Source organism: Corvus kubaryi, unplaced genomic scaffold, assembly GCF_017639235.1.
Source record: "Corvus kubaryi isolate FWS band 111438036 unplaced genomic scaffold, C.kubaryi_AGA036_p1.0 37334, whole genome shotgun sequence".
Classification (NCBI taxonomy): domain Eukaryota; kingdom Metazoa; phylum Chordata; class Aves; order Passeriformes; family Corvidae; genus Corvus; species Corvus kubaryi.
In genome coordinates, this window is record NW_024581108.1 from 23,356,288 (window position 1) to 23,383,941 (window position 27,654).

General features: G+C 44.7%; 1 protein-coding gene across 15 annotated transcripts in view; it reads left to right on the forward strand.

Moving 5' to 3' along the window:
• Window positions 1-27,654, forward strand: part of NFIA (nuclear factor I A) — a 344,509-nt gene that overhangs the window by 101,991 nt on the left and 214,864 nt on the right. For 14 of the 15 annotated variants that reach the window (XM_042030851.1, XM_042030839.1, XM_042030845.1 and 11 more), the window contains exon 2: window positions 3,997-4,528. In XM_042030851.1, the coding sequence (XP_041886785.1) occupies window positions 3,997-4,528 (532 nt within the window). Of the gene's footprint in view, window positions 1-3,996; window positions 4,529-23,538; window positions 27,058-27,654 lie in introns of those variants that run through there. The other variant, XM_042030850.1, reaches the window with a different exon arrangement.

Below are 27,654 nucleotides of genomic sequence, written 5' to 3' on the forward strand. Positions count from 1 at the left end.
TTATCAAAAGAAAAGCAGAAAGCCAGGCATGTGCTTTGACTCCGTTAGGAAAATCTCGCATTCTTGCTGCACGTTTGGAAAAGTAATAGGAGGATTAGAGGCCTCCTGACAAACTCTTCCCTCCGAAGGATCAATTAGGTGATTCTGTCATTTTTCCATAGAAAAAGGGGGGTGAGCCCTGAGCTATTGCAAGCAATCTCCTATTTTATCATTTCAAGAGCTTTTATTGATACAAGTTTTGGGATGGATTTTTTTTCTTTTTTTTTTTTTTTCTTTTTTTTTTTGGTCAAGTTTTGGTTCAGGTTTAAAGGGAAGCTCTTGAAAGTGGGTTAGAAAATGAAAACAAACAGAAATCCTGGTTCTGAGCATATTTATCCAAGCCCTGGAACCGAAATGGCACAAGCATTTTGTGTCATCTGTCAGGAAAAATCCAAACATCGTTCCGTTTACATATCTGCTGAGGAGCTAGGAAATACTTGGGGAACATATGTACGTCTCCTCATAGATTTACAAGCAAATGGATTGTAAAATATTAGCAAGGGTCGCTGTAGCTGGCTTAATTTCAAAAGGATCTGCAGAAATTGTTTCAAAGCCTCCTTTGCAGGATTACATTATTGCAGGCGCCTTTGGGTTGGGGTTGGGGTTCTTTTGTCGTAGGGTTTTTGTTTTGTTTCTTTTTTAACACCTTTTTGAAGAGCAGAGGAGAATTTTGGGGTATGCAGTACAGAATTGTGCGGCCCAAATTTTAGGTGCTGCTTAGAAACAGGCAGCTCTCGGAAGAGCTGTATCCTCAAACTTTGGTGAGGAGTGCAATAAAGAAAACCCCAACTTTTTATGATCGCTTTCCCAGCTTTCTGATGTCTTTTATTTTTAGGTAACCCATCCGACACCGAGGGGGGAAAGTAAATGGCTTTATCAAATACTTTCAAAGTTTTCCTTCAAGCTAACTTGTGGAAAGGGAGAGATCATCACCTTTTCCACCAGTTCCTTAAAATCCTGCTATTTTGCAGCGAGGCTGCAGACAAGTTGCACATCTGTTAGCACACTTGCACTGACACATTTCCAAAACTTTTTGGGTTTTTTGGGGGGGCTGTAACGCCACTGAAATAGAAAATTGTGTTGTGCAGAAGCTGCTCCCCCCCTCCGTCCCCGCGTCCAGCCCAATTCTGTTTGATCAGTCCTGGCTGCTTTTATTTCCACTTGGACTTTGCTAATACCTCAGCGCCGAGATTGAAGCGGTGCGATTTTCCGGAGCAGCGTGTTTACCACGACACTCTGAAAGTTGGTCTGTTTATGAGTCATTAACCTTTTCTCCTCATACACCATTTTGAAAAGACACATTGGGGTGTAGTAGGGACATGCACACCTCGCGCCCGAGCAGCGGTGCTTCTCGTTTACTTCAGCCACAGACCCTGACTTTGCACCAAAAAGCATCTTGGTTTTTTTTCCCCCTCCCTTTAAAGTGGTTTAGTGATTTTTTTAAATGGTTTTTCTTTTGGGTGTTGTTTTTACCTCCCCTTTCAGGTTCACATCGTAGAAATCAGCTTTAGCGCAGGTTAAAGCAACTCTCTCTTGGATGGTATCCAGCGCCGAGCCAAAAAAGTCCCGAGCACATGAGATCAGGCAGGACAAAGCGCTGCTTAAAGCAGAAAAGTTAAAATATTTCAGGATGTACCAAGACGTGTTTGGAAAGTGGGAAGGCTGGAAGCGCTGCCCTGGCTCGCTGTGGGGCTGTCTAGCCTCTCTGCTCTGTGTACCTTCGCAGATAAACTTCCACTTGACAAAAGGCCTTTTTTCCTTGACTCTCCCTGAGTGGGGAAAGGGAAGGACAGGAGGGATCAGGAGGGAAGGTTTATTATTTTTAATAGCTTGTAGAGAACTGCTGGTTTTATATTTTATTTCTTTCCCCCCCCCCGGTGGGCCCCCCCCCCCCCCCCCATGAGAGCTGTTTCTGGTGGGTGAGAGCAGCTCCATGTGCTGGGATTGTGCCTCCTCTCACTTTTTGAATCTGCCGACTGCAAACTCACAGCAATCTTTTTTTTTTTTTTAAACTTTATTGAAATTTGAAACTATCATCTTTTCCCATAGAGGAGGGAAAAAAAAAAAGAGGAATGTGCCAATCATTGGAGTGATTTATTTCATTTTACCTGCTTTTATTTTAATAATCATTCATAGTACTTTGATTGCTGCCGCTCTGCTCTAATGAAATATATTGTGCTGTTAGGAAAGTTTTTAGCAATCTGTGTTTAAAATAAAAATAAATGCAACAGTGCTACCTATAGATTTAAGTATCTGCAATTCTGGGGCCACTCAGAATAAGTGCAATGAAAGGTTTTGGGAAGTCAGCAGAAGGTCTTGATTTACGACAGGATTTTGCTGATAGACATTTCTACTATTGATTTCTCAATTTTTCATAATTTCTGAAAAGAACCATGCAAATTAAAATAAAGTGTTGAAAGAAAGTAAGGTGTCTGTTTTAATAACCGTATTTGCACGACCCACAATGATTTGGGTAGGAAATGTACGCCACGGGATAATTAAAAAAAAAAAAAGTTAGTTTGTTAATCTGAAAAATGCCCAATGTTTTCTTGCACGGGGGTAGGCAGCGGGTGGCTTTTCCCATGCTGGGGAAAACGTTCCACAAATTACTTTATTTTTCCCTCCTGGAGGGCCCAATCCTGAGAAAAGGAGGAACTGGAAGCAGGGACATCCCCAGCACGCGGTGCTGGATCAGGCCCCACAGGCTGGATACGTTTTTATGTGCAGCCTGGAGTTCGGTCGTTCATTTATTCATGGGAAAACACAAGAAGCATGGCCCCAGTATATTATAATACATTTTGATTTCTTTGGCTGATTTATGTAATACTGTCTGAGGAAAAGAAATCTAACTGTATATATAGTTATTTTAAAAAAAAAGAAATCAAGGGGTCTTTCTCGCCCTTTTTTAGCGTCAGCTTAATTTTAATTGCTATTATTTTTGTGCCAAGGGAGAGGGGTGATCTTTAACTCCTCGTTACACAAAGCAAGCAGTGTCTCTGGATGGCCAAACTAACTTTCCGAGTAGGACATTTCTTCTTAAATATTTGAAAATCTGACACAATTAATAATTCTTTGCATATTTGCTCAAGTTGTGCTACAGTTTTCTGTTACTGCGTTTTTCAATTTTTCCTGGTTTTTTATTATTTTTTTTTTTTTAATTTTATGGGAAGACTCTGAGTTTGACTTTCCCTAATATGCCCAGATATCAAGTTTTTTTTTTTTTACTTTTTGATGAAATGTAAACAAAACTTTAAAAAAAAATAAATAAATTGCAAGGCTTGCTTTTTCTAGGATTTTAGTGTTAGTTATTGTTGCGCTCACGGGATAAATCGACCGCGGTAGTTTTCACTCCCTTCCCTGTTTAGGAACCAGAGTGAAAACCACCCTTCATTGTAATTGTATATACAGCTATAGTGGCATTTTACTTTTCTACCGGCTGCTATTTCCAAATATATCTTAGGGAAGTTTTACTATACTTTAGACTTCCCCATACAAACATTGATTGGCATCCAAATGTTTAGGATTTGCCAAATTGGCGGGCAAACGCTGGCTACACCGCAAGCAGCGGGGTCAGGGAGAGAGCAAAGGGAGATACACGCTCCGCAAGTGGACTTGCAAAGGAGTTTTTAGCTTTTAACTCATTCTGCCCTTCTTTTTCTTTTTTGTTTTTAAGGTTTGGGGACCGGGGAAAGGGCCCCAGCATTGCACCATCTCCATCTGGGTGTTTGGTTGAAGTTGGACCCTGTTTTTGGGGGGTGGGAGCAGAGGTTTCGGGCTGGCGCGAAGGGAAGCGGGGATGTGGCGGTGGCGAGTTCGGGGTCCATCATCGAGGGGTTCCACAGCCCTTAAAATTTATCAGTACCCTCCTGATTCTCACCACCCCATGAAAGCCCCATTTGTGAAGACTCTTTGTTGATGGTTTCAGTGACATCGACCCTTCTCTGTAACTTTTTTCAGGATGAATTTCATCCCTTCATCGAAGCACTTCTGCCTCACGTCCGAGCGTTTGCGTACACGTGGTTCAACCTGCAAGCCCGAAAAAGAAAATACTTCAAAAAACATGAAAAACGCATGTCAAAAGAGGAAGAGAGAGCCGTGAAGGACGAACTGCTAAGTGAAAAACCCGAGGTAAAGCAAAAATGGGCATCCAGACTTCTGGCAAAGCTCCGGAAAGATATCAGGCCTGAATTTCGGGAGGATTTTGTTCTCACAGTCACAGGAAAAAAGCCTCCGTGTTGCGTTCTTTCCAATCCAGACCAGAAGGGCAAGATGAGAAGAATTGACTGCCTTCGCCAGGCAGATAAGGTCTGGAGGTTGGACCTTGTTATGGTGATTTTATTTAAAGGTATTCCGCTCGAAAGTACTGATGGCGAGCGCCTTGTAAAGTCCCCACAGTGCTCTAACCCCGGGCTGTGCGTACAGCCCCACCATATAGGAGTTTCTGTTAAGGAACTCGATTTATATTTGGCATACTTTGTGCACGCAGCAGGTAAGTGCCTTTCTCTACCACCTTCTCCAACTTTTCGGTTATCTCCGTGCCGGGTGCCGTGCCCCGGCGGCGGCTGCATGAGCCGGGGAGGGAGCTGGGAATGCCGGTTATCGCTCTCCCGGGGCGGTGAGGAGGGTGCCAAAACACCCCCACTCCCCTTTTTTTTTTTTTTAATGGGGGTTTTTAAGGTGCAGCCACATAAAAGTGGCTCTTGTTTTCCGCGGTTAACAGCATTTTGGGCATCCTTTACAGGTGTTATCCTAAATGTTGTCCTAGGAGGGCTCACAGCTGGACGCGGCTTCCTTTACCCTCATTTTGGGGGAAAGCAGACAGATTTTAGTTTAATTTTTTTTTTTTTTTAAATAAAGTTTGTATATGTTATGCACAAAGTAGTCCAGGAGGGCTAGAGGTGCCTGAGGCCTGTGGGTCAGGAGTACCAGGTATCCTCACCCCACAGAGATGAGATGGGGAACATAAATCCTCCAGGACCGGGTTTGGAGGGAAAGGAGAAGAAAGTCCCTTGATAGCAAACCTAGTCATCAGGTCTGAGTGGACATGAAACAAACCTCTGGGTAATCCTAGGGGGAAAAGGAGGCATTTAAACCCCCCAAAATATCACAATTTATACACCTAAAAGCTAAGCAGGTCTTGAAAAAAATTCCTGATTTGACAATATTGTGCTTATGAGGAGGGGCTGAGATGTTTTAACGTGTGATGAAAATCTTGGGATCCCAGAGTCCAACACAAAGTACACTCTGCCTGCGGTGTGACTCGGTGTGCTCAGAGGATGTGTAGAATGTTGACTGGATAAAATAATATGCTACTGTAGTTCTTCTGGTTGATTGTAGTGCAGGAAAATATGCGCGTGTGAAGTGCGAGGCCCTGAGTTTCATGTATGGGATTCATGGGTCCCCCAGCATATCCTGACTTGTGAGTTGAGGGGCTGGACAGGCTGGAAAACCAGAGGAGCCGGGGGGAGAGAAATCATATTAGTAAAAAAAAACCACTTCTGTATAAATATTTATCGGTAAGAAAACCAAGCAAATTACAGCCCAGGGAGCCTGCATTTCCCATGCCAACTTCTTTCAGAGGATCTTGCAGAAAGTTTTGGCTTCCCCAAAGTTTTTCTGCGCTGAGTCCCTGCCATGGTTGTTGTGTTAGGCAATGTCGCCGCTGGGATTTTACAGATATGATCCCTGTTCAGAAATAACTTTTGAGTATCCTCATGGTATTTCCTACAGATAAGCTGCAACATTTACTTTGCACTTCAGTGTGAGGTGGTAAATCATACTGCACATTTATGGTGAAAGGGAAGTAGGCAAATATTGAGGAAAATTATTTATTTACTCTGAGCTTTATTATGGCCACGGTGAAGGAAGGATTATGGATAAATGACTAACTGAAGGGAGCTTGGGGCTGGGGCATTTCAGGTCACTTCCCATTCCATCACCGACCCCGAGGGGACCATGGACTCACATCCCCTTTGTCTGCCTCAGTTTCCTCCTCCGCATGTCGGAGCAGGGCGATACATTTAAAATGCTTTGATATCCAAATGGAAGCTATAGACTGCTATTTACTGATCTACAGCACGCAGGTTTTTATTATTTAGATTTATATATAGCATGGTGCTGGTAAATACTGGTCCATATTGTATTTCCCAGGCCCTCTGTGGGGCACACAAGTTGTTGATAGAAACCAACGGTCTTGGCTTAGCTTGCATGTAGGGTCACAGAAATGTAGGATGGGGAGAAAAGGACCAAACCCAGGGGTGGGAGTATTTCGGGGAGCTTCAAGGGATCCTCTCCCTGTTATAACAGTCGGGCAATAGATGTTATAAAAGTTCAATATTGTGATTAGGAATATACCATCTTATCAGCACGCTGGAGGCAAACAGTAGCCTTGCTAGCAAACTGTTATTTATTCCTGCCTTCATCATCAACAGGCAGCGATCGCACCGATTGTCCTTCGGACTCGGTGTTTGCCGCGGAAACTCAGTGCGAGGCCTGGGCGCGGTTTTTTGGGGTTAGATTTGGGGATTTGTGTGAGCAAAACACGGCACCGCGCCGTGTTTTCGGCCGTTGTTTGCTGATTGCACGCATCGCATTGTGCTCTCAATGCAGTAGCGTGTGCTGGCGTATTCCTGCTAAACCTCAGCGGGGAGGGGGACGAGATGAATTTTGGGAGGTGGCACAGCGTGGTCGCTGTCTATATGGCTTCACAGAGGTGTACTGAAAGCTTTGCGTAGAGCTACCTCTTTTTCTTCCCCCTTTTTCCCGTTTTTTTCCCCCTCCGATGTATCCCAGCAGTCTTTGTTACACCTGAACATTGGCCAAGTTGACAGCCATTGGTTCCCGCAGACCCGCAGTAATGGCAGCTTGTGCCGGGTGCGCAACAGGAAAATTACAAAAGAAAAAAATATTAAGGGTCCTTTGTCTCCAACTCCATCAGACCTCGCTCCCCAAATGTATGGACCGCGTATTTATAAGGAGGAAGTCGCCAGCGCAAATATTAGGTAGGCTGGTCAACTTACATATAGCGGATTTGACAAGCATCTGCTATAGTACAGAAGATTTGTAAACACTAAACAATGTTTTTACCTCCTTAAAAGTTTTGAGAAGTTGCCAGTATTGGCAGGAGGCACAGACTCCGAAACGTGCTTGAAGATATGTGCCAAAACCATTGTGACCTTTTCACCCATAGTGCTCGCTTCTCTTTTTCTTGTGGGTTTTTTTTTTCCCCCCACTTTTCGTCTTCTTTTCTTGGGGGGAGTATTCTGTTCCAAGATGCCCTTATTCGAGATGACTTCGGCGGCAAGATGTCCCTTTCCTTCTAAACATGTAGGATAATTATTGCTTTGAATCCACGCTTTTCCTTCAGTAGGCACTATCATCTGTAAGGGAACACATGTGCACAGATTTAAATAGTGCTTCTTACAAAGCTACTGAAATCAATTATTCTCTTTAAGAGCTGGCTAGAAGGAGAAAACAAAAATATGCAAATAGGCAAACTACATGTCATTTTTGTTAAAAGGATAAAAAAAAGAAATTGAAAAAAAATAAAAAGGAAAGGAAGATCGGTATTTTGTGAATTAGAGGTTGACCAAGAAATGTATTGAAATCTAGAGTATTGCTCTCAGTTTGCAGTTTCTAATCTGCTTAACTAAAAGCAGGCGGCATTTTCATACCCTGAACTTGGGTTTGCTTTTTAGTTTTCACTTATTCTGCTCTTGTATCAAATGACAAGTTGGAAACCATTGTGGCAAACCGTTTTCTTTGTGGGAGTCGAACAGTAAAGCTAATTTATGACCGGTCCTTTACCAGATGATCTGTATCAGAATCTACAATATACTAGGCACGTGGCAAGGTCACAATTTAAGTTGTTAAGGTCACAACCTTAGCCACCAGGCATTTGACCTTTTAGATAAAGTTAACCTTTGTTCATTAGTAGGCACTCAACCGAGAACTTTCTGGAGTTTTTTACTGCTTTGGAGTTCCTCCTGCTAATGCGATCAGATTGGAGAATAGATTCGCAATAGAAGTAGTTAAATTTTCTGAGAGGTCACAGATTTTAGAGACTTCTCCAGTGGCCGAAGCGGGATGGCGGGCCAGGAGGCGATGCTGCAATGCCCGGTTTATTTTTTTGGCCGGCCATCGTTATGCGCTTCAGGCGAGAATTAAGCTCGCGAGGTATTTGTGGCAGAGAAAATCTTTTAATCTTTCAGAAGGACATTTAAAAATCCCAAATTTAAGAAGAAATCTGGGGCTAGAGTTTTATTTATGTGAGCTCATTTTTCTGCTCATGTTTAGACTCGAAGGCAGCGAAGATGCCAGAACTCGGCCTTATTTCTGTGACTGAAAATTTACTTAACCTCTAGAAGTGCTCTGTGGCTAATTGCTGGGCAGTGGTATATAGCACATGACCTTGAACTTTCAGCTAGGCCCATTTTACGCTCCCATCGACAGATTTAAAATATTCTACTTGGACCACCACAAAGAGGCATCGATGGGAATAACCCAAAGATGGGTTAATGCAGAAAGCCCCGTACCCATGGAGGTTTCGGGGGGTCCGAGAGGTACCCGAGGCTTCGAGCCGTAATCTTTTAGTACAATTGGTATTGATTGTTGCTGCATTAATCCTGTTAATAGCTGCAGCCAGGCCGGGTGTCGCAGGGGTGGCAGAGGTGTCCTGACAATACCGTACGTCACCGAAAGAGCTGTCGCAGCGCCTTGAACTCCTGATCGCTGCTCTGCAAAAGTGGAGCGTTCGACGGTGGAAACTATTGCTGGCTCATACAGAAACACACACCATATTGTTTACTTAATTATGCCAGAGCGAAGGCTCATTTTTAATTATTTAGCTGACTTTCTCGCTCTGCTCTGATACCACATTTATTATTTAATTTGAAATCAAAAGGGCTTGCGCTCCCGTTAGTTTTTGATGCATTTTACTTTTGTTTTGGCTACGTTATTGTCATTCCATCGTACGGTAATCCAGATAGCCGTGATATGCAGATTGGCCAGATGGTCATGTTAACAGATTGAGAACCTACTTCCCACTGCTAGAGAGCAGGTGTAAGATCAGTGGGCTTTTTTTTTCCCCTTCTCCTTTCCTCCCAAGTTTCAACCAAAATGCTCTTTAGACAGATCATAATGGTAGTTAAAAAGGGCACATTTCAAATGGTGTTTTTTCTGTGGAGATAATGCATAACGTATATGTCGTTCTTACGCATATCTGAAGACTTTTAAAGCATCCATGACATTCCCTCCACCTATAATGCTTTGAAAAACCTACTTCCAGCTCATGGCTCTTCCAGTGTATATCCAAAACAGTCCTTAAAGTTTTTTTTCTGCAGACAGATTGCATTTACTCTTACCAAAAAAACACTTCAGGCAGCTTCGCAGCAGGTATCTCACATGTGTTCCCTGCGCAGGGCTCCCAGTGCATGCCCAGGAGAACCTGAGCAGATCACCATTCAGCTGAGATTTTAATATTTGTGGGCTGATAGAGTTGTTTTTCTGCTCCATTATTTTTTGCCAAAGTGAGACATCTGTAGCTTTAAAGAAAAAAAAGTGACACTGAGACATCTCACAGTATTTCTGCCCTCAAGGAATAAAAGGAGAAGGCAGATTTTGCTTTGTTTTAGCCTTACAAAAAGTACCCATAAAAAGTCAGTGGTGGGAGCCTGGATCTCTATCTCAGTCGGGAGAGGTGAGCAGAGGACAGCTACAGCTCCTCAACACCCCAAATTTCATGCACCCACCTATCATGGGCATGCATGGGACACGGCAACCTACACACCCTGTGTGGCACAGAGAGATATCCCCATCTTCGAATGCTCTCCTCTTTGGGGAGCAGGACTGGCTGCTCGCTGCAGCCACGAGCAGGGTGGGAGCTGACAGAAGCAGGATTTAGGTGGGACAACTGCTCTCCCTGTGCGGGTGTAACTGAGCCGGTGAGTATCCGTGATAATTCAGATACTAACTGGTGCGGCACTCGGGACGGCCTGCTCTATCACGAACCCCTGGCAGGAGTTCAGTCATGTGGTTTAGCTTTTCCCTTTCTCCAACAACAACAACAGCAACAACAAATAAACACGGGATAAAGGCGTATTTCATATGCCCAGGATGTTTTCCAGGTGATGGGTTTGGACAGTATAAGGGTGTGTTATTTTCATGCCTCCTTGCTTTGAGGTGCAGAAGCAGAGAAGCCTGTGAGTGGTAAGAAAGTTGCCCAGTGCTTCTGGCTTTTCTACAAGCAACTGCACTTTTATATTTCCCTTCTTTTCCACCCAATGATGAATAGCATTAATTTAGATCTATTTAAGGCGAGTGTGGGAGAAACCACAATCTTTGTTGTGGTCACTGCTGTACACAGCGGGGCTGAATGTTTCTCTTGGTTGAGGCCTCAAAGCTGAATCTGGAGAACCCAAAACATCGTGTCAGCTTTTCAAACCCTTCAAAGAGACAGTGGAATCCTAATTGTTCATAAAACCCGCTATTTATTATTACAATTACATATTTTCTCCCCATTCGGATGTAAAGGAAAGGGGCATCCCTCACTTTCTGTGCCTTGAGCTTCTTCACAGCTCCTCCTCCTCCTTCCCCTGATGCTTCTGGTTCAGGCGCTGGTGAGGTTTTTACAACCAGCATACAAACCCCATCCCACTGCTCCAAAACCCCTCAACCTCTCCCCAAAAGCCTGCACTTCTCAGTGGGACCCTTTGAGCGTCGGAGACTGTCCCCAGCGAAATGACTTTGGGGTATCTTCACTGGGAGCCATGGATCTGGCTCTGCCCCTGCTCCTTTCCTCACAGACAAGGGCTGGAGCTGATGATTAAATTACAGGCTGTAAATTCAGGGGAAATTATTTTAGCCTCCTAACAGCAGCCGACCCGGACGTTTCCTTACGCCAGTGAGGGCCTGTGGTAGATAAGCCTTGTCGGTGGACTAAAATTCATTTTAATCGCTTTGGTTTTCCCATTCATGTAGTGCAACCACATCTCTGGTTGTTGTTAATTGTTGCCTGCATTATGGGAGCCACCAAAAACTGTGACTGACATCAGCACCTGGGTCATAGTGCCTCAGATGTGTGGGGCGGTTTTACCCCAGCAAGTTCTTTTAGGGCTTGCAGCATTTTATCCCCAGTTGCAAGGGAGCGCCTGGACGAACCTGTCATCACAGTGTAATCAATTTTAAAGAGAAAACAGAGTATTTATATATATTAAGTGTTCCTAGGTACCATTCCCCCATGTCTCTACCCCAGGGGTGGCTGTAAGGTGCCTGAGCTCAGCCGTGTGTGTGGCACCATCGTGGCTCGGGATGTGGGAGCAGGATGCGGTGTGCAGAGCGGGTGGATACGGGCTGGATTCTTAGCCGCTGCCTGTGAAACGCACGAGGGCCTCCATTTTGTGTGCCAGGCTCTCACGTGCGAGTCAAAATGGAGAGCGGCGCGGTTGAGTTCGGCCTAGAGCGAAGTGTGTGGGCTTGTGTCGCCTGCGATCCCAGTGCCACCACGGTGCACTCAGACCCACAGCAAGACCCAGGAGGGGTATCCTGAGCTTGTAAATCCATCGGCTCCTCCTAAAGGGAGTGGATGTCTTCTCCATTAATATCTACCCTCCCAGTCCCCGAGTGTTGTCCCAGTGTCATGGCCAGGGCCGGTGCGAAGGCCCCGGGGAGTTGTTCCTCCTTCCCACGGATTTCGGCACACATCAGTACCATTAGATCAGCAAGATAAAATCAAGACGGGTTTAATGACAAGCTCTTCTGAAAGTTTCCTGGACTTTATTGTTCATAACTTGGACTTGAGTCGGGTTATTTACACATGAGGATTAAAAAGCTGCAAACAACTGTGTGATTTTTAGGGGCTGAAAGCAATTAGCATATGTGGGTAGGAGGATACACGGCATGTCTGCGTTCCTTTAAAATATAAATCACAGTTATTTAATTATGCTTGGAGAGGGCAGATTTAAGGATATACTGCAAAATGCATTACCTATTATACCAACACGATAATCTTATTAACCTTGCTTTCTACTTTTTAATTTTATTGTGCACCCTGTACAACTCTTATGATATCAAAAATAATTACTTGGAGAATACATGATGTCAGAGGTCCAATATGACATTTATCTTCACAGTGAGGAGACGGCTCTCTTGTGCATTGCATCGCAAGCTCGGGAGGCACTCAGCGGGTCCACACCGGGGGAAGGAAGCAGGGATGGGTGTCATCAGATGCCCTTTAATGCACGGAAGTGTGTTTGCAGATTTGTGTTGTAACCGAGGGATGGCTTGACCAAACTTGAGGCAATTCAGCATCCTCAGGCCTCCCCAAATATATTTTACATGCTCGTGCCATACAACTCCCGTAGGTGAGCCAATATTTCAGGGCGGCTCCATTCACCCAGCCCCGATCCCAGTTGGATCTCCTATTAAACCCTGCATTCTCTTTTTTTTTTTTTTTTTTCTTTTTTTTTCCCCCCTAAATCCATCTCCCCTAATGTTTGAGATGTGTTGATATTTCCCCCTTTATTTTGGGAGGGAATGGGTGAGGGTGAGGGGAAACAAATGCCATAATAATATCCCTTCTCAGAAGAATATAGTTTAATTTTGTGTGTGCGTGCAGCAGCTGCCATTGGCAAGCTGTCGTCTTTGTTGCCATGGGCTTTTTTTTTTGGCATGCGTGCCAGAACATGATTGGATGTTTCAGCATGTTCATGTTTTGGGGTGAGATATATCTGTAGTGAAGCACAAAAATGGGGTTGGTGGGTGTCCAGAGTGGGGTTATTTGGCCAGGTGAGCAGGCTGTGCTGTAGAGGGTCGTATGAGTGCGGTACCTGGTGGTTGTTTGGTCAATGAAAGAAAACTTGCTGGTGCTCTGGTTTTTTTGTTGATGTAAAAAGGTGGTTTAAAAACATCACAGAAGGGTGTATCACTAAGGTCTCCTCCAGCAGGACACCCTCAGGGTGCAGTTGGAAGCCCCTGGGATTACCTGGCGGGACTGGTCAGTGGGTTTCTCCTGCCCATCTCACTCACCTGAGGAGGTTGTGTCCCTCCCCGGCTCTTGCTGTGACTGTGGGGGCTGGATGGTGGCACACAGAGGTGCCCACAGGGGTGGAACACACCTTCCACAGGTGTAAAATCAGCATGGCATTCACCCTTGAGAGCTGCAGGTGACAGCACATCCTCCAGACATGCCACCATGTCACCAAGCCCTGGCCACAGAGAAGTAGCCAGTGTTGTTTCTGCTCCTTGGTTTAATCCATTTGTCATATCCTTCATATGCCCATAGCATCAGTATCTAAACAAAGTCTAAAGCTGTTTTGCGCTGTCCTCTGTGCTGTACCTCTCTCTTCTCACCCCAGCCACTGTCACCCTGCTTACAGTTGGACTCGGTGTTCTTAAAGATTTTTTCCAACCCAAAAGATGCTATCGTTCTAAGTAGCACACAATAGGAAAGCAGGAGTGCTCTTCAGCCCAGGAAATCCACCATGCGGGATCATTGTTAGGTGCAAAATGCATTTGCATCTCGTGAGGAATATTTCATAGGGAGGCATCTCCTTACAGCTAAGCTCTGGAAAGCCCCTGGCAAGAGGAAAGTTTTCGGGGCGAATCCAGGCTCTGTGCACAGTCTGCCGAAGGCTTCAGGGGAAACAAGGGGTGAAGAACTAAATGTAAAATGTTGGGACAGCCTCATTCATGCTGTGTTTTTCTGCATCTACCACTTTAATCTTCTGTGTGAGGGACAGATAATGAGCTGCCTGAGCTTTGTAATAAACATCGTGTCTGGTTAAATCACCATTTTTGTGTTTAAAATACTTTGTAATGCACTGAACGAACAGGGATGCACCCCTGTAAGGGTATCAAAAGACAAGTTAGATAGTTGCTACATTTATTGTCAAGATAAATGCTCACTCTGAAGATTTCAAAGCAAAAATACATTGTCAATCAGATATCATCCTAAGGGTATTTGCTTGAAATTTGTCGGATCTTTTTACCCGATAAGGTTTTAATTTGATATAGAAGAAAATGGCCAAATCCCCGAGTGATGCTGGAAACATAGGGTAAAATTTAAATTTAATTCAGGTTTGGCTGTTTTTGTTTTTTTTTCTTTTAAGGCCAAGTAGTTTCAAGTAAATCAGAAGAATGAATTCTTTGTATTGAGATGCTTTCCTCAAGCCCAGCTATTGTTGGGATGCTTTTAGGGAGGATAGCCACTGCAATGCTTTTATTGTGTGGTGATGAGGACTTCTCCTGATGCCACAAGGACTTCATTAAAAATAGCCAACAAACCTATTTACGTTTGGGTTTTGTGTCAAAAAGGGAAAAGTAGTTGTTGCTTATCTAAAAAGTAAATCCTGCATAGTTTTATTTGAAAGTTTCACAAGCAGTTTGCCTGGCTGGGGCAGCACCAGTGTCGGTAGCAGCCGAACATTTGCGGGTGGAGGTTGGGTATTGTTGGAAAAGTTGGGAAAAGCACACAGCAATCAGTTAAGAGTGGGATTTTTGTGGTCAAGACCTTTTTTCCTCTTTCTTAGAGAAGGACATCACCTTCAACAGCTCTGATTTAGATTCTTCCCAGGCAAATGCAGTTACAAACACCCTGCCACAGAGCTCGGTGCTGTTTTTGGGTGCACACTTGTGTCTCAGAAGTGCACCTTCAAGGTGTCTGCTCTTTCTAACCTAGATATATGAGCGTGATTTCTAGGCAAAATAATGTGTTCAACTCCTGCTTTAAACATGGACATTGTTTCTTTCTCAGTCAAAAGCTGGAGGGCAAAATCATGGTGAGAAGTGAGCGGACCAGTTGTTTTCCACGTGCATGGTCTTTAGTAATCAACTCTCCCGTAGAAGAGTGAGGTGTGTCTCGCAGTGAGCAGCCCCAGGGTGTGAAGCTGTCTGTCTGTGGGATGAGGATGGTATGAGCAGGGTCCCCATCCCATCCCAGAGCTACATTTCCTCCTGTGGTCCCGTATGGTGCAGGGGGAGGGACTGTTTGTGTGCTCCTATCTCGCTGCAGCCTGCTGAAGGATGCTGTGGACATGGCCCTGGACAAAAGCAAGTATAGAGTTTTCATTCCTGAACGTCCTGTTGGTAGGGTAGGTTTCCATGAGATGGATCGCTAAGGAGTTGTTGCTTTTCTCCCCATTCCTGCCTGGATCTCTTCCCAGTTTTGCCCTTTGCAAGCGGCTTTGTTTGCCCAGGACTTGGGGCTGAGTTACCTTGGCTGCACGGTGCCTTCATCGTGAGTTTGTGCAGTTCATCCCCGTTTGGGGCTCCGGCAGTTCCAGGGGTGGCCGAAGGGAAAGCAGGAGCAGCCAGGATGCAAAGTCAGGATACACCGGGCATTTAGAAAGAGTGAAATGAGTCGGAGTTTGAAAAGAAAATGCGATGTTTCTGTCCATACAGTTCCAAAATACAGGGCGGCGATGCCTTGGAGCTGATAAATGGACTTTGAAAGCCTCAAAAAACTTTCTCTGGTTGCAGAAGTGGTATTTAATATTAGTAATATTTCCTCATTAAAAAGGATGAAGGATTTCTCAGACAGTCTTGCTCATGTACATTGTTTTTTTGGACAAGCTTCGTCTACCTTAGCAACTTCTCCAGGGAACTTTCCAGCTCTGTGCTGGGGCCGCTGGCATGGCTCGAGGACAGGTCAGTGACCATGGAGGCTTTTAACATTTTAATTGCCTTCCTACACTGATTGCAACGATGACCTGTTTGTTTGGCTTATATCTCTTTTTCATATTTTTTAAAAAAAGGGGAAAAAAAAAGAAAACAAAGGAAGTACAGTGCTGTGCACAGAACAGTTATTAAAAACAGTTGGGAAGCATATAAAAGGTACTGTTTGTGTGAGAAACGGGACAGCTGTGATGGTCTATTGGGAAAGTGTGTACAGATGGTGGTAGGGAGGGGAATGATGACTACATGGCTGATAAATGAAATACAAAAAGCATTAAATTGGTGATCTTTTTAAAGAGTACACTTTTGGTGAGCATTTTTGGTGCATCATTAGGGCTCTTTGTCTGCCTCTTATTTCGCCAGGAAGTGCGCCTATCGCCGCACATTTGTGCCTCTGATTTTGTTTACAAATAAGGAGCCTGTTTAATAAATCACATACCATGGAATTATTAAAGAAGATAATTAAGCACACGGGTTTTTCCTACACTGGGAATGGCCATGGGATCGTCCTAAAGACCTGACAATACCACAAATGCAGTTGGGCTCAAATTAGTTGCGGTAAAACGTGGGATTTCCTGGAGCCTAAACAGATTTCTTTGTTTTGCAAGAAGTGGGACTGGCGGCGCAAGCCAGGTTCAGGGACAGAGGTTTCGGCATTTCGAAACCATGGAAGGCAAAGCATTCAACATTTTGCCTTTATTTTATATTATCTTACAGTCCCAAAGGTGGTAGCACCCAGTGATGGGTGCCCAGCCATGGTATCTCGGAGTTGCTGGGGCTCCCAGGGTGTGCAGGGACTCCTCTTTTGGAGGAGGCAATATAGGGAAGAGGGATAGAAGAAGAGTTGGAAATAAAATTTTTCCCTGTAGTTCATAGGAGAGGGATCATCATCTTCCTATCCTTAGCAGAGCTTTATCCCATCCCTTATCATGGAGCTCGTTTATCGGGGGCTGATGGACATTAAGGCAATATCTGTGTGTTTCTGCACACTGCTGTAGAGATGGTCACTCAAATGCTGCAAACCTCGGCATGGAGAGTTTTTAAACTAATGGGCAAAATAATCCCCTTCCTCCCAGCATTTCATCCAGTTTCCAGCTGAAATAGTTCCCGGTTTCCCTTCGCTTTCCCTCTCGCCCACCCGTTGCTTCGTGTTCCTGCTCATTGTTTCTGGGTGCCATCAACAGATGAAAGCATTTTCCTTAATAATAAATAGTCTTTGGTAACGCCGCGCTTTTCCATGACCCAGACGGGTGTCCGGCCACCCCATGAGCCCCGGCCATGTCATTGTCCCTCCCTCAGGGGACACAGACCACCGGCAACCTCAGATCCTTGCCTCAGGTGGCTTGAAGTGCTGCAAAAAGGGAGTTCACCAAAACTCCTTAACCAGAACCGGCTCACAGGGAATTTTTCCAATTTTTTTTCCTTAGTTGCAGGTTTATTGATGGTCTGAATTTTCTTGATTTACAAACCTTCCAAAGCTTCAACATGCCACTTTGGGGATTATTTCTTCTCCTGACACAGTATCACAAACTCCTCTTGTTACCACATTTGATGAACGACATGTTTTACTGTGCTGCCTTTTGGGCCAAGCCAATATTCTTCTGCATTTTCTTGAAACATAGAAAAAAGGAAAGATTTTAAAAAGGTTTAATGTGAAGAAAATGTATGACAACTTGATAGATTGCTTGGGACTTCAGTGTAGTAATTGTATAAAGTAGGTTGCAATTTTTTTTACAGATGCAATATATTAAAAAGAACAATAGACAAAGAGACGTAAAGCACGAGGATGGAGAGACCATCTTGGCCAACCTCTGCAAATTTGTTCCAAATTTCAGTTATTAAATATCACAAAAACATGTTCATTGCAGTAACACTGTGCATTTTCTTGGCTGCTCAGATCTTGAGTCATTTAAAGGTTTTTTGTACACCTTGATGTAAATACACTTCATCTCTTACACACTCTGCTACATTTGCAGGACACGGTGGAGGGATGATTTAGAAATATCCAGGCATGTATGAAATGCCTGGATTTAGAGATGATTCCTTCCAATAAATGTGTTATTTTTTATCAGTGTGAACATGTGCTCTCCTAGAGCTTCACTAAGTAGACAATCCAAGAGGTCTCCTAAGAGCTGCACTGGTGGGTACCCAGAGGCAACAGAAACCAGCAGCTGTTCAAGATGCTGCTGTGGTGCCTCGTGGTGATACTGGTCCAAGTTTATTAGTCTTGGCCTTGCAACCTCATCAGCTGCAGATGCAAACAAGGAACGTGGAGGTCTCCCTCCTTCTTTTCCGCAGTGCAGAGCGTGTATTGCACGAGGTGTCTAACTCCCCGATGGAAAGCCAGATTTCTCTGCCGTCTTGCACAGAAGTGGTTTAACCCACCATCCCTGAGAGCAGAATTAGGCTCTGAGCTGTTGGGACAGGTTTCTGGACCTCCTCCCTCCAGAGCCTCATCAGAGCAGCCAAGTGCAGAGTCCACCCCCTGTTATTCAGCTGCTATTTCAGTCTCTCCTTTGGGATGTGCTGCCAGCCACGAGGGGAGGGCAGTGACAAAATATCTGGGGTCCCTGGATACTGCCCCAAGCTTTGAAAGAAAAGGGTAATTCTCCCTGAAGCAGTGATTTGTGTCTTTGATTAGTTACTAATTTTGCACTCACTAAAATAATTCTCTAATGGTTGGATTTGATGGGAGAGCCCAACTACATTGTATGGCTGTGATTTGCAACTTGTGTTTCCAAACTTTTCTATTTTTTATTTTTCTTTTAATGTAGGGGTTTTGGTCTTGCCCAAGAAAAGAGGACCCTCAGCTCCATTTGAGATCAGGTAGAGCCCAGCCCTAGAGCCAGAACCCTGTCCCCAACGGGCACCGGGCAGAGTGATGCTACTCCCATCAGCAAACTACAGGAAGGCAACTATTAAGAGTAGGAAGTGATTAAGCAGTCAGGTTTTTATTATGCTTTAGTGTTTTGTTTAAGTCTGTTCTTAATTGGTTGATTAATGTAAGCGAAGTCCTTTTCTCCCCCACCATCTCTACAGATGGCAAATGGTAGGTCCCAACTGTCATTGTGCGCAAAAAAGGTTATGGTTCAAAGTCAGAGATCCAGAGATACCACGATAATCAATCATAGGAACTTGTCTCACTGTGCCCAGCCAGGCAAAAGTTAGGTTTGGTAGGAGCATTCCGTCCAAACTCATCCAGAGGAATTGCTTTACACTTTATTTCAAGGGGGGACAAGTTGCTGCAAAGTTCTCGTGGCCAGATCTGGGACGTTTCAATAAATCCCGGCAGAGCTGTGCTGCCGGTGCGCGTGGCCGGGGCTTTTCTTCCCCTCGGCATCCTTCTCCTTGGCAGGGGCTGTATGGAAGCAGGAGGTGCAGCCTGTGAACCTCGCTGCTAAAAAATGAGTCCACCAGAAATAAGACCAGGATGTCTGCTTTAGAGAATTGCCTTCAAATACGTATCTTTGAAACGTTTTTCTTTTTTTAATCTAAGAGGATGATTTATTAAGGCTAGCTTCCTTCTCAGGATGAAGCATAGAATTATGTTTCTGGTATCGATCTCTAAAGAGGATTTGCATTTTATTCATACTATAAAAGTGCTTTTAATGGAGACATCGCGGTAATTGAATTTATACTGTGTGTAACTATCGAAGTATCTTTTTAATTATTTTATGTTATGTAATACAATAACTAAATCTAAAGCCTGTGAAAGGGGATGGCTGTACTCTGTCCTTAGGAGTAACATATATAGCTTTTAATATTCTAACAGTGGAATGCAGTTAAGGACATTCTTTATTTGAGGGAAAAAAAGGTGGGGGGGAGGGAGAGAGAGAGGAGAAAGATTTCATTACATTCAGCACAGTATGAGACTAAGTCAAAGTAGTTTTGCTAATTAAATTCAATTGCTATCCATTAGACCAATGGAATGAGATGAATCTACCGTATAGCTGACACAGCACAGGTATGCAATTTGGCTAAATGGCCATTTCAGAGCTGCAGCACGCCTTCCTCGGCTCGCTCGCGTTTCCAGGCTCACCATTTCTGCGTGGAGCGGAGCCGAGCAGCCCCAACACCTCTCGGGGAGCACGGCCACGTGTTGGGATACGCAGGCTCAGGGCCCGGGCCCTCGCTGCCGAGCACTTCAGCATGTGCTGGAATGAGCTCATAAAGTCCGAAGGCGACGGGGAGATGGGTGGAGGGTTTTTTTCTGGGTTCATTAGTGGATATTTTCCTTTTCTCTCCCTCCTCGTGCTGCATAGAGCCCTCCAGCAGCTGCTGAGAGAGCAAGTCTGAGTTACCAAAACGAAAGGCAGTGAGCAGGGTATGTGTGCCAGCGTTTTGGCAAGTTGTACTACTTGGGGAGATCTTGTATGTCAGACAGAGAAGTCTCCTACCCCAGTGAAATGACAAGAATACCTCTCAAGCATTGGCGGAGGCAAAATTTTGACAGCCAGCAAGGCTGCGATGCTGCTGAGCACACAGATTTACACTTCCTGCCAAGATTAAAACGGGCTAAACCCAAAAAGGGTATTAAGGATTGTCACTTTAGGAAGAAATAATGCCTTAGTGTACTGTGTGGAGGCGATTGGCCTTCCAATAGTTTTATTTCCTGAGATCTCGCAAGCTCACGTGTAATGGTTGGTGTCATTGGGTCAGGAGTGGCAGGACAGAAAAATAAAAAATAAACTTGTAAGACAACTGGGATGAAAAATTTTCCACCTCCCCTGCTTTGATGCTGGTGCTGAAGTTTCAGCTTTGCCTCTCTCTGGAGCAAATCTCAGCAAAGTCTGGGGAGTTCGGTGTGAACGAAGCCTCTGAACTTTGCTTTCTGCTTCTGATTAACTGCTGTGGCGTATTTTCCTTGGAGCTATATTTAGTGAAAGGAAAAAAAATTGCCAAGTTTGGCTGAAAAAAGGCCCGGCAGAAAGCTGGTCATTTAAGCCTCTCTTTGCTGTACGGTATCTTTAAACTTCCTTCCGACGGTATCCTTAAACTTCCGAGCGCAACCGGTGATGCTTTTTATGATCAATCTTTCGGGTCGGGGTATTTGCTCAATAGAATCCAGACAAATAAATGTGAAGAAAAGCATCCTGCTTTAAAAGAAGGAAACAATTAAACCTCCTACTTTGTTATTTACAGTAACTACCTTTTTTTACCAATTGTCGGAGTTCGAATGGAAGTAGCAGTGTGAAGAGGGAAATGTGGGAACTTTCATTTGTCGAGACTTCGCATTTCTTCTGCTTTATAGCCATCAGAAAAGAGATTGTTGTGCATTCTATTAAATACTGCCAGTATGATTAATTTAAAGGGTTACATTTTATTGAACCCTGGTGTAGATGTTCTTTGTCAACTCACATTCACTGCTAGTTAGAGTGTGTGTCGCATTTATCAAAACTTTCTGGAGCCCCTCTCACCTCATTAGCATGTGAATCTCTATTGAGCAGTTAATGTCCGTTACAGCGAGAGTGCTCAATTCTTGTTTTCAATAAGCCAGTTGTAAAATGTCAGACTGTCACTTACAATATAAAAAAGCAAAAATGATGGTATTTGTAAAAATGTTATCACCTCATAAAAACAAATTGTAAAGACATGAAAGTGATCTTGGTATGCTTTGCTTTCAGAAGTGAGTTAGTACAGCTGCTTTAAATACCAGTTGTCTGGATTCCCACACTTTCCTACCAATGGAGAGGTTTACACAAGCATAATTTAAGTTACAATTACCCTAATTAACATCTCATTTGCATAAATTGTTGAAGTCAAAACAACAAAGAATTGCTTAAGAAGCTTAACCCTATTTGTCCAAAATAAAGAGATGAGTTTTCACTTTGCAATCAAAATTGGCAGGTTCATTATGTCGGAGCTGGAATACAAACTGAAGTTATACTATTAATTAATACTTTACGTTTTTATGATTGGGCTGTGCTTCTCCTATTTACAAGGTGTGAGATTTCAAAACATCCCACTGTTGCTGTCAGAGGTGCAGAGCTGTCAGGTGGGGAGTTCCTGGAGTATTTCTGGAATTAGTAAACCTTGGCTCTGTCCCCCTCATCCCTCTCCTTTGCACACGCGAGCAAACCTTGGCTTAGTCTGCTCCGGCTGGGGTGGGGACTGGGGAGAAGAACACATCCAGCAGGGGCTGAAAATTCTCATCCTGAATTGGGGAATGGTGTGAAGAGGCCAAATGACAGCAGTGGCAATAGCGATGATGAGCAGGGACCCTCTGTCCCCGCTGTGGCAGAGCTGGCCGGTCCACCTGGGTCCTCCCAAGCGTTTCCAGCCTTTCTGAGGCTACTGGAAATTTTGGCCCTTAGCTTGGAATACAGAAATGCAGAGAGAGAACTGCAAAATAAACTTCAGATACTATTTATTTAGTAAAAACACAACTTGTCTTCCAGTTATGTGTTTGGGGTGTTCGTTTAGAGAAGCTTCTGCTGCTTGTAGGTGAGTCCTGGTCCTGCCCCCTGATCCGTGTCCTTTGAACATCCAACTCCTGGTCAGTTGGCAGAGAGGACAGATGAGATTTGGCCAAAGCTGGTGGGGGCAAGGGGAGTTTTCCTCTTGGATGGTAGCTACCCTGGGTAGGTTAAAACTGTTCCACTGTCTTTTTCTATGCCTGCTCACTGTCTACTACAAAAAATTATTTTTTCTGTGCCTCTGCCATTGATAGGGGCAGTCAATGCTGTGATGCTGAGGGGTTTGAGCAGAGTGGGATGTGGGGAAACTCATTAGCCTGTGGGGATGGAGGGTGGCACGAGGTTTTGATGGGCTGTCAGGTGTCCGTGTGCCGGTGCTAATGAAAGCGTTCCCAGTCACCAGGGCCATATTTTTCTTTCCTGTATTATCTTGTTGCAGCTTCATTAGCTAAGTCAGAGTGAATGTGCATTAGCCCAATAAAACCCTTCCTGCAGGCCTGTGATTTAGCATCCCCTCCCAGCCATGCCCTCTGGATGGAGATTATCCGCCGGCATCTGCAAGTAGGTGCAGATCGATTGAGCTACGCTGGAGGCCTGTGTTGAGCTCAGGTTTAACTCGAGGCTGAACCTGTGCTGGAAAGCTTTGCAAAGCAAAGACCCCAGTGAACTTGTAATTGTAAACCAGCTGAACCAAAGAGGAATCTCGCCTCGTGGTTTTGCATATTCCTTTTTAAAGATTGCGTTATAATTGAGCGGTTGACTTTCGTGTGGCGCTCTCCTTTATGAGCCAGTGATTACACAGTGTAGGGCGCTTACGCTCTGAACATGAATGAATCTGCCAGTTCTACTACAGTACTCTTTATAAAATAACAAGGCTTACCAGGTGGCGAGAATTGCATAATTGAATTGGACTGAATCCTGGTTTTCCCAACCCAGAGCGGTTACACTTAGACGTAAATTACAATTAAAAGAGACAGAATGTTTCCATTGTATTAAGAATCCTTAATAGCAAACTTTTCTCCCATAAGGCTCTGTTCTCTTCCTGAAGTGTGAGAGGAATGGCTGTATGTGTCTAACTACCATTAACACTAATGGGAGCGGCGTACATAAATCCCGGCACGGCGATGCCAGAACAGACCGCAGATGCCTTTAAAGAGGAAACTGCTTGTAGGGGATGAATAGAGGCACACGAGTCTGTTGGTCCCTGTAACATCTGCTCTGGAAATGTGGAAGGGCTCAATTTGAGGTGCGGGTTTTCGGATACCCTTCTTGAGATTCACACATTGTGAAACCAGCTCGCTGCTCCCTCAGTCGGGCTCTTCCTCCAGGGCTCTGGGAGGAAGCAGATCTCAAAAGCAGATAGGAACATGCCATGGACAGATTCAAATGCCACTAAAACCGCTATTCATTTTAGTCTTCCAGAAAGTTAAAAAAAACAAACAGCCGCTGTTTGCCAAGAGTACCCGCGCTCCCCAAGTTGTGGTCACCACTTCCTACCCTTCGGAGCTGGGGATATTGAGAACATCTGTTTCCAAATGCAACGAGAAGAGGATAGTCCGCTTCCTTCCCTCCTTTCCAGAGGACCTTCGGGTTTCCCTGCCTCTTTGTTTCTTATTCCCCTTCTCCCTGGGACGCCTGTCAACAGCAATCCTAATCCAGCTGTGCAGGTCAGGCACTACACAGAGCAATTCCTTCAGCCATCCTGAACAGCCAGGGACCAGTTTTCCACCCCCCAGCCCTGCTCCGGCCATTTGGGCATGGGCGTCCATCCCGTGCACAATTCACTCAAGAAGGACAAGATGACGATACAAAGCCTCATTTTTATTCCACACCCGGTTCTTGGTGAACTTTCCGGTCTGCACTTCTCGACGGCGATGCAATGCACTGTCACCTTGCCATTAGGGCCCAGTAATTAATAGCTGCCTAATAGGAGTGAATGTAGTTGCTCAGCAAAATGAATGATGTGTGCTACAAGGAAAAGCACTAGAAAGTAAAGCTGGAGCTGGGAAGTTGTTAGTGAGGGGAAATTTCTGCTTGCCCTTCATTAGGAGAAGCTCCAAAGAAACGTAAAGTTTGATCACATTAATCACAACTGGCATCATGTGATATTTTTCTTTGTTATTTGGCATTACTTGCATTAATTGCACTACTGGCATTAATTGCATGCATTAAATGATTTAAATTATGTATGTACCTGCCATAAATTTTTTGCTGATATTTAGTGAATACCGTGGGTTGTCTTTGAGCATTGGAACATACAGGCTGGTGAAGGCTGAACACAGCCCTGTTTTCTGGCTGAAAAAATCAGGTTTCACATGGGCTCCAGCATGGATGGGGAGAAAGGGGCAAGTTTTGAGTGAGTTTGTTACCATCAAGGCTCTCACAGCCATCCCTCCCTCATGCTTTTCTCATCACTCTTTTTCTTTGAAGATGAGCCCAGTCCTGCAAAGAACAAACCAGCTCTTCTTGCACCTCCACTGTGACAGATTTTAACCACTATGGTAGTCATGAAATGGCCACAAAATACCTACCACTAGTCAAAGACCAGCTGTGTTTTTGTAAGGTCTACTTTGAACAAGTTGCAGTCAATTTTTTCTGGCTCTTTAGAAGCTGTGACTGACATGAGCATATATAACATCAGGAATACCTTTATATGATTTTTTTTCTGTCCTGGTACTGTAGTGTAATTAGCAGGTCCAGACTTGCTCATGCTCTTTTCAAATGCAATTCTTCTCAGGGAAAGAAATTAAACCAAAGGATGATGTAGCTTTTCACAGCCACTCAGATGAAAGTAAGTGGTGGTTACAATTATTCAAAAGTACTCAGAGAAGTATTGAATATGTTAATCTTTGCTGGGAGAAAGCACTGGACTGGTACACGTGGCTGGAAATGTGCAGAGGTTGGGTGCCCTTCCAGCTCCACCACAGCCTTTCTTTGTGGCCTTGGGCAAACTGTTTAACTGGTTCTGCAATAGCACAGTTTGTCAGGAGCACGAGTGGGAGCACCGCTGTTTCTTTCCTTCTTTCTATTTGTCTGCTGACGATATTAAAGTTTCCAGAGCGCAGACACTGTGGGTGTTGCTGCTGTGCCCAGCCCAGGCACGGCACAGATACTGATGTTTATCACCATTACCGTTGTTCTTGGCTTGCAGAAGACATTTACCAGTCTAGATCAGAGCACGCAACAGCGACGTAGGAACTCACTTAAGTGTAGCAATCTATAAAACTGTCTGCTATATTCAAAAATGAGAGTGGATGACACCCTCTCCCCCGCTGCCCATTTGCTGGGACAGACGCTGTGCCCGGGATAATGCTGTCCTTGTTCTCAGGAACACGGCAGTGCTTTCTCTGGTGGACGGGGCTGGGGCTATTCCTCCCATGCCTCCACACACACCTGCAGAAAGCCCAGAGATTCCCAATGCCTTTTACTAATGGCACATCCATTTAAAAAGTCTGTTTAAAGTCATGGAAGAAAGATAATTTTGAGGACTGATTGGTAGGATCCAACCTGGTAGGGTTTTAGAAATACTTTGAAATTTGCTCTCCCCTGGCACACACATTGAACGTTACCAAATGACTTTTATTAGAAATGTTGGCATTAGACAACCCAGAGCTCTTGAAAAGTTAAAAAAAATCAATGATAAAGGCCAGTATCTTTGGCTTTGACACGTGGACTTGCAGCCTCTTTGTCCAAAATGCAGTGCAGCTCACAAATGGGGGGGTTGTTCCTGGGTCTGTGCCATGCGGCTGCTGGAGTGTCTTCTGTAAAACCTGAATGGCAAATGGAAAGGAGGCAAATAAAACCCAAAATTGGTCTACCAGGCAGACTAGGAAGAGAGGGCTCATGCAGAGCATTGGGGCTCATTAGGATAACAGTGCTCAGGGTTTGCTCTTCCCAAAATAGGGGTGTGAGCTATCACGGACATGGTATGGTGAAAGAGAAGAACTCAACAGGGAGGGTCCCTGGTGTGACAGTCCTGGGGACCTCAGGAGGGCAGGACTGGCTGCTTTTTTTGACTGCAGAATTTTTCACCCATCCCTAGAGCCCTTGCCTGTGCTATTCTCTGTGTTTGAGTAGAGCTGCTGATGGCCTTGTTTTGCTGTGGGTACCATCCCTGCAGCACCATCTGAGAGGTTATAGCTTGAACAAAGAAGAAAAGCAAATTCCTGTAGGATGTCCAAAGAAAGCAGCCTGCTAGGAACAGGCTTGGAAAAAAGGTGAGGGGAGCAAGCAGATCTCCTGGGAAATAGCCACCAAAGAAATACCTAGCGTGAGATTTTGTTGAGTTTATTTCAAGTAAAAATTAAGAGAGGCCTTCTCCTCTTCTAGAACCACATTCACTTCATTATTAAACTTACCAACAGCGAGCACCACGTGGTAGAAGGAACATACCCATCACTGTAACGCTGTTCTTACAAGCCAAGGAATTTGCATGTTCAAACGGGATGTGTATCATAAATAGACTGTTTACAGTAGACTTAAATTGTATGATGAGCCATATAACAGCAGTGAATATATCACACCGTGAGCCCCTGCCAACCATGCATGACTACTATTTGCTTCTCCTCAGGCAGTAAACAAAGTTTTCAGCTGACCTACTGTTTGGTAGAAGTGCACGGAAACAGAGATAAGCAGCGCCGCTCGTAATGCTGTAGTGGAATAAAATCTGGCATAAATTTGCCTAGAAAGTAAAAGGAATGCATGAAATATTATTTCTTAGTTCACATACAACTCTTCTGCCAGCACACCATGTAATATTGCATTGCTAGGAAAAGGGGTTTTATTCCTGTTTCTGCAAGGGCTCATATTCCGATCAGGTGGTCAAGGCAATGTATATCATAGGAATCTGAACTCCTTTAAGATGAAGTATTACATGGCTGCAGCCCCTCTGCTCTGGAGCCACTCTGGGAGAGGTGGGGGTGTTTAGCCTGGAGGAGAGAAGGTCCTGGGGAGATCTTAGAGCCCCTTCCAGGTCCTAAAGGGGCTCCAAGAGAGCTGGGGAGGGACTTTGGACGAGGGATAGAGCGACAGGACAAGTGCAATGGCTTCCCACTGCCAGAGGGCAGAGATGGATGGGATATTGGGAAGAAATTCTTGGCTGTGAGAGTGGGGAGGCCCTGGCACAGGGTGCCCAGAGAAGCTGTGGCTGCCCCTGGATCCCTGGAAGTGTCCAAGGCCAGGCTGGATGGGGCTTGGAGCAACCTGGGATAGTGGAAGGTGTCCCTGGCTGTGGCAGGGAGTTGGAACTGGATGGGCTTTAAGATCCCTCCCAACCCAAACCATTTGGTGATTCTGTAAGTATTCTAACTAATGACCTGAAGAAACACACAAAGGGGATGAATTGCCCCATATCATATTGAAAGGCCTTGAGATTCCCACTGGATTCAGCAGGACTTGGAGTATCCCTTCCAACTTTGGGATGAACACTTTAACATAAGGCCAGGAAGGCACATCTGGCTTCCCAGGACAGACCTAGACTTCACCTACGCTCAAAAACGTGCTGTTTGGGGCTCTGCAGATTTGTATAACA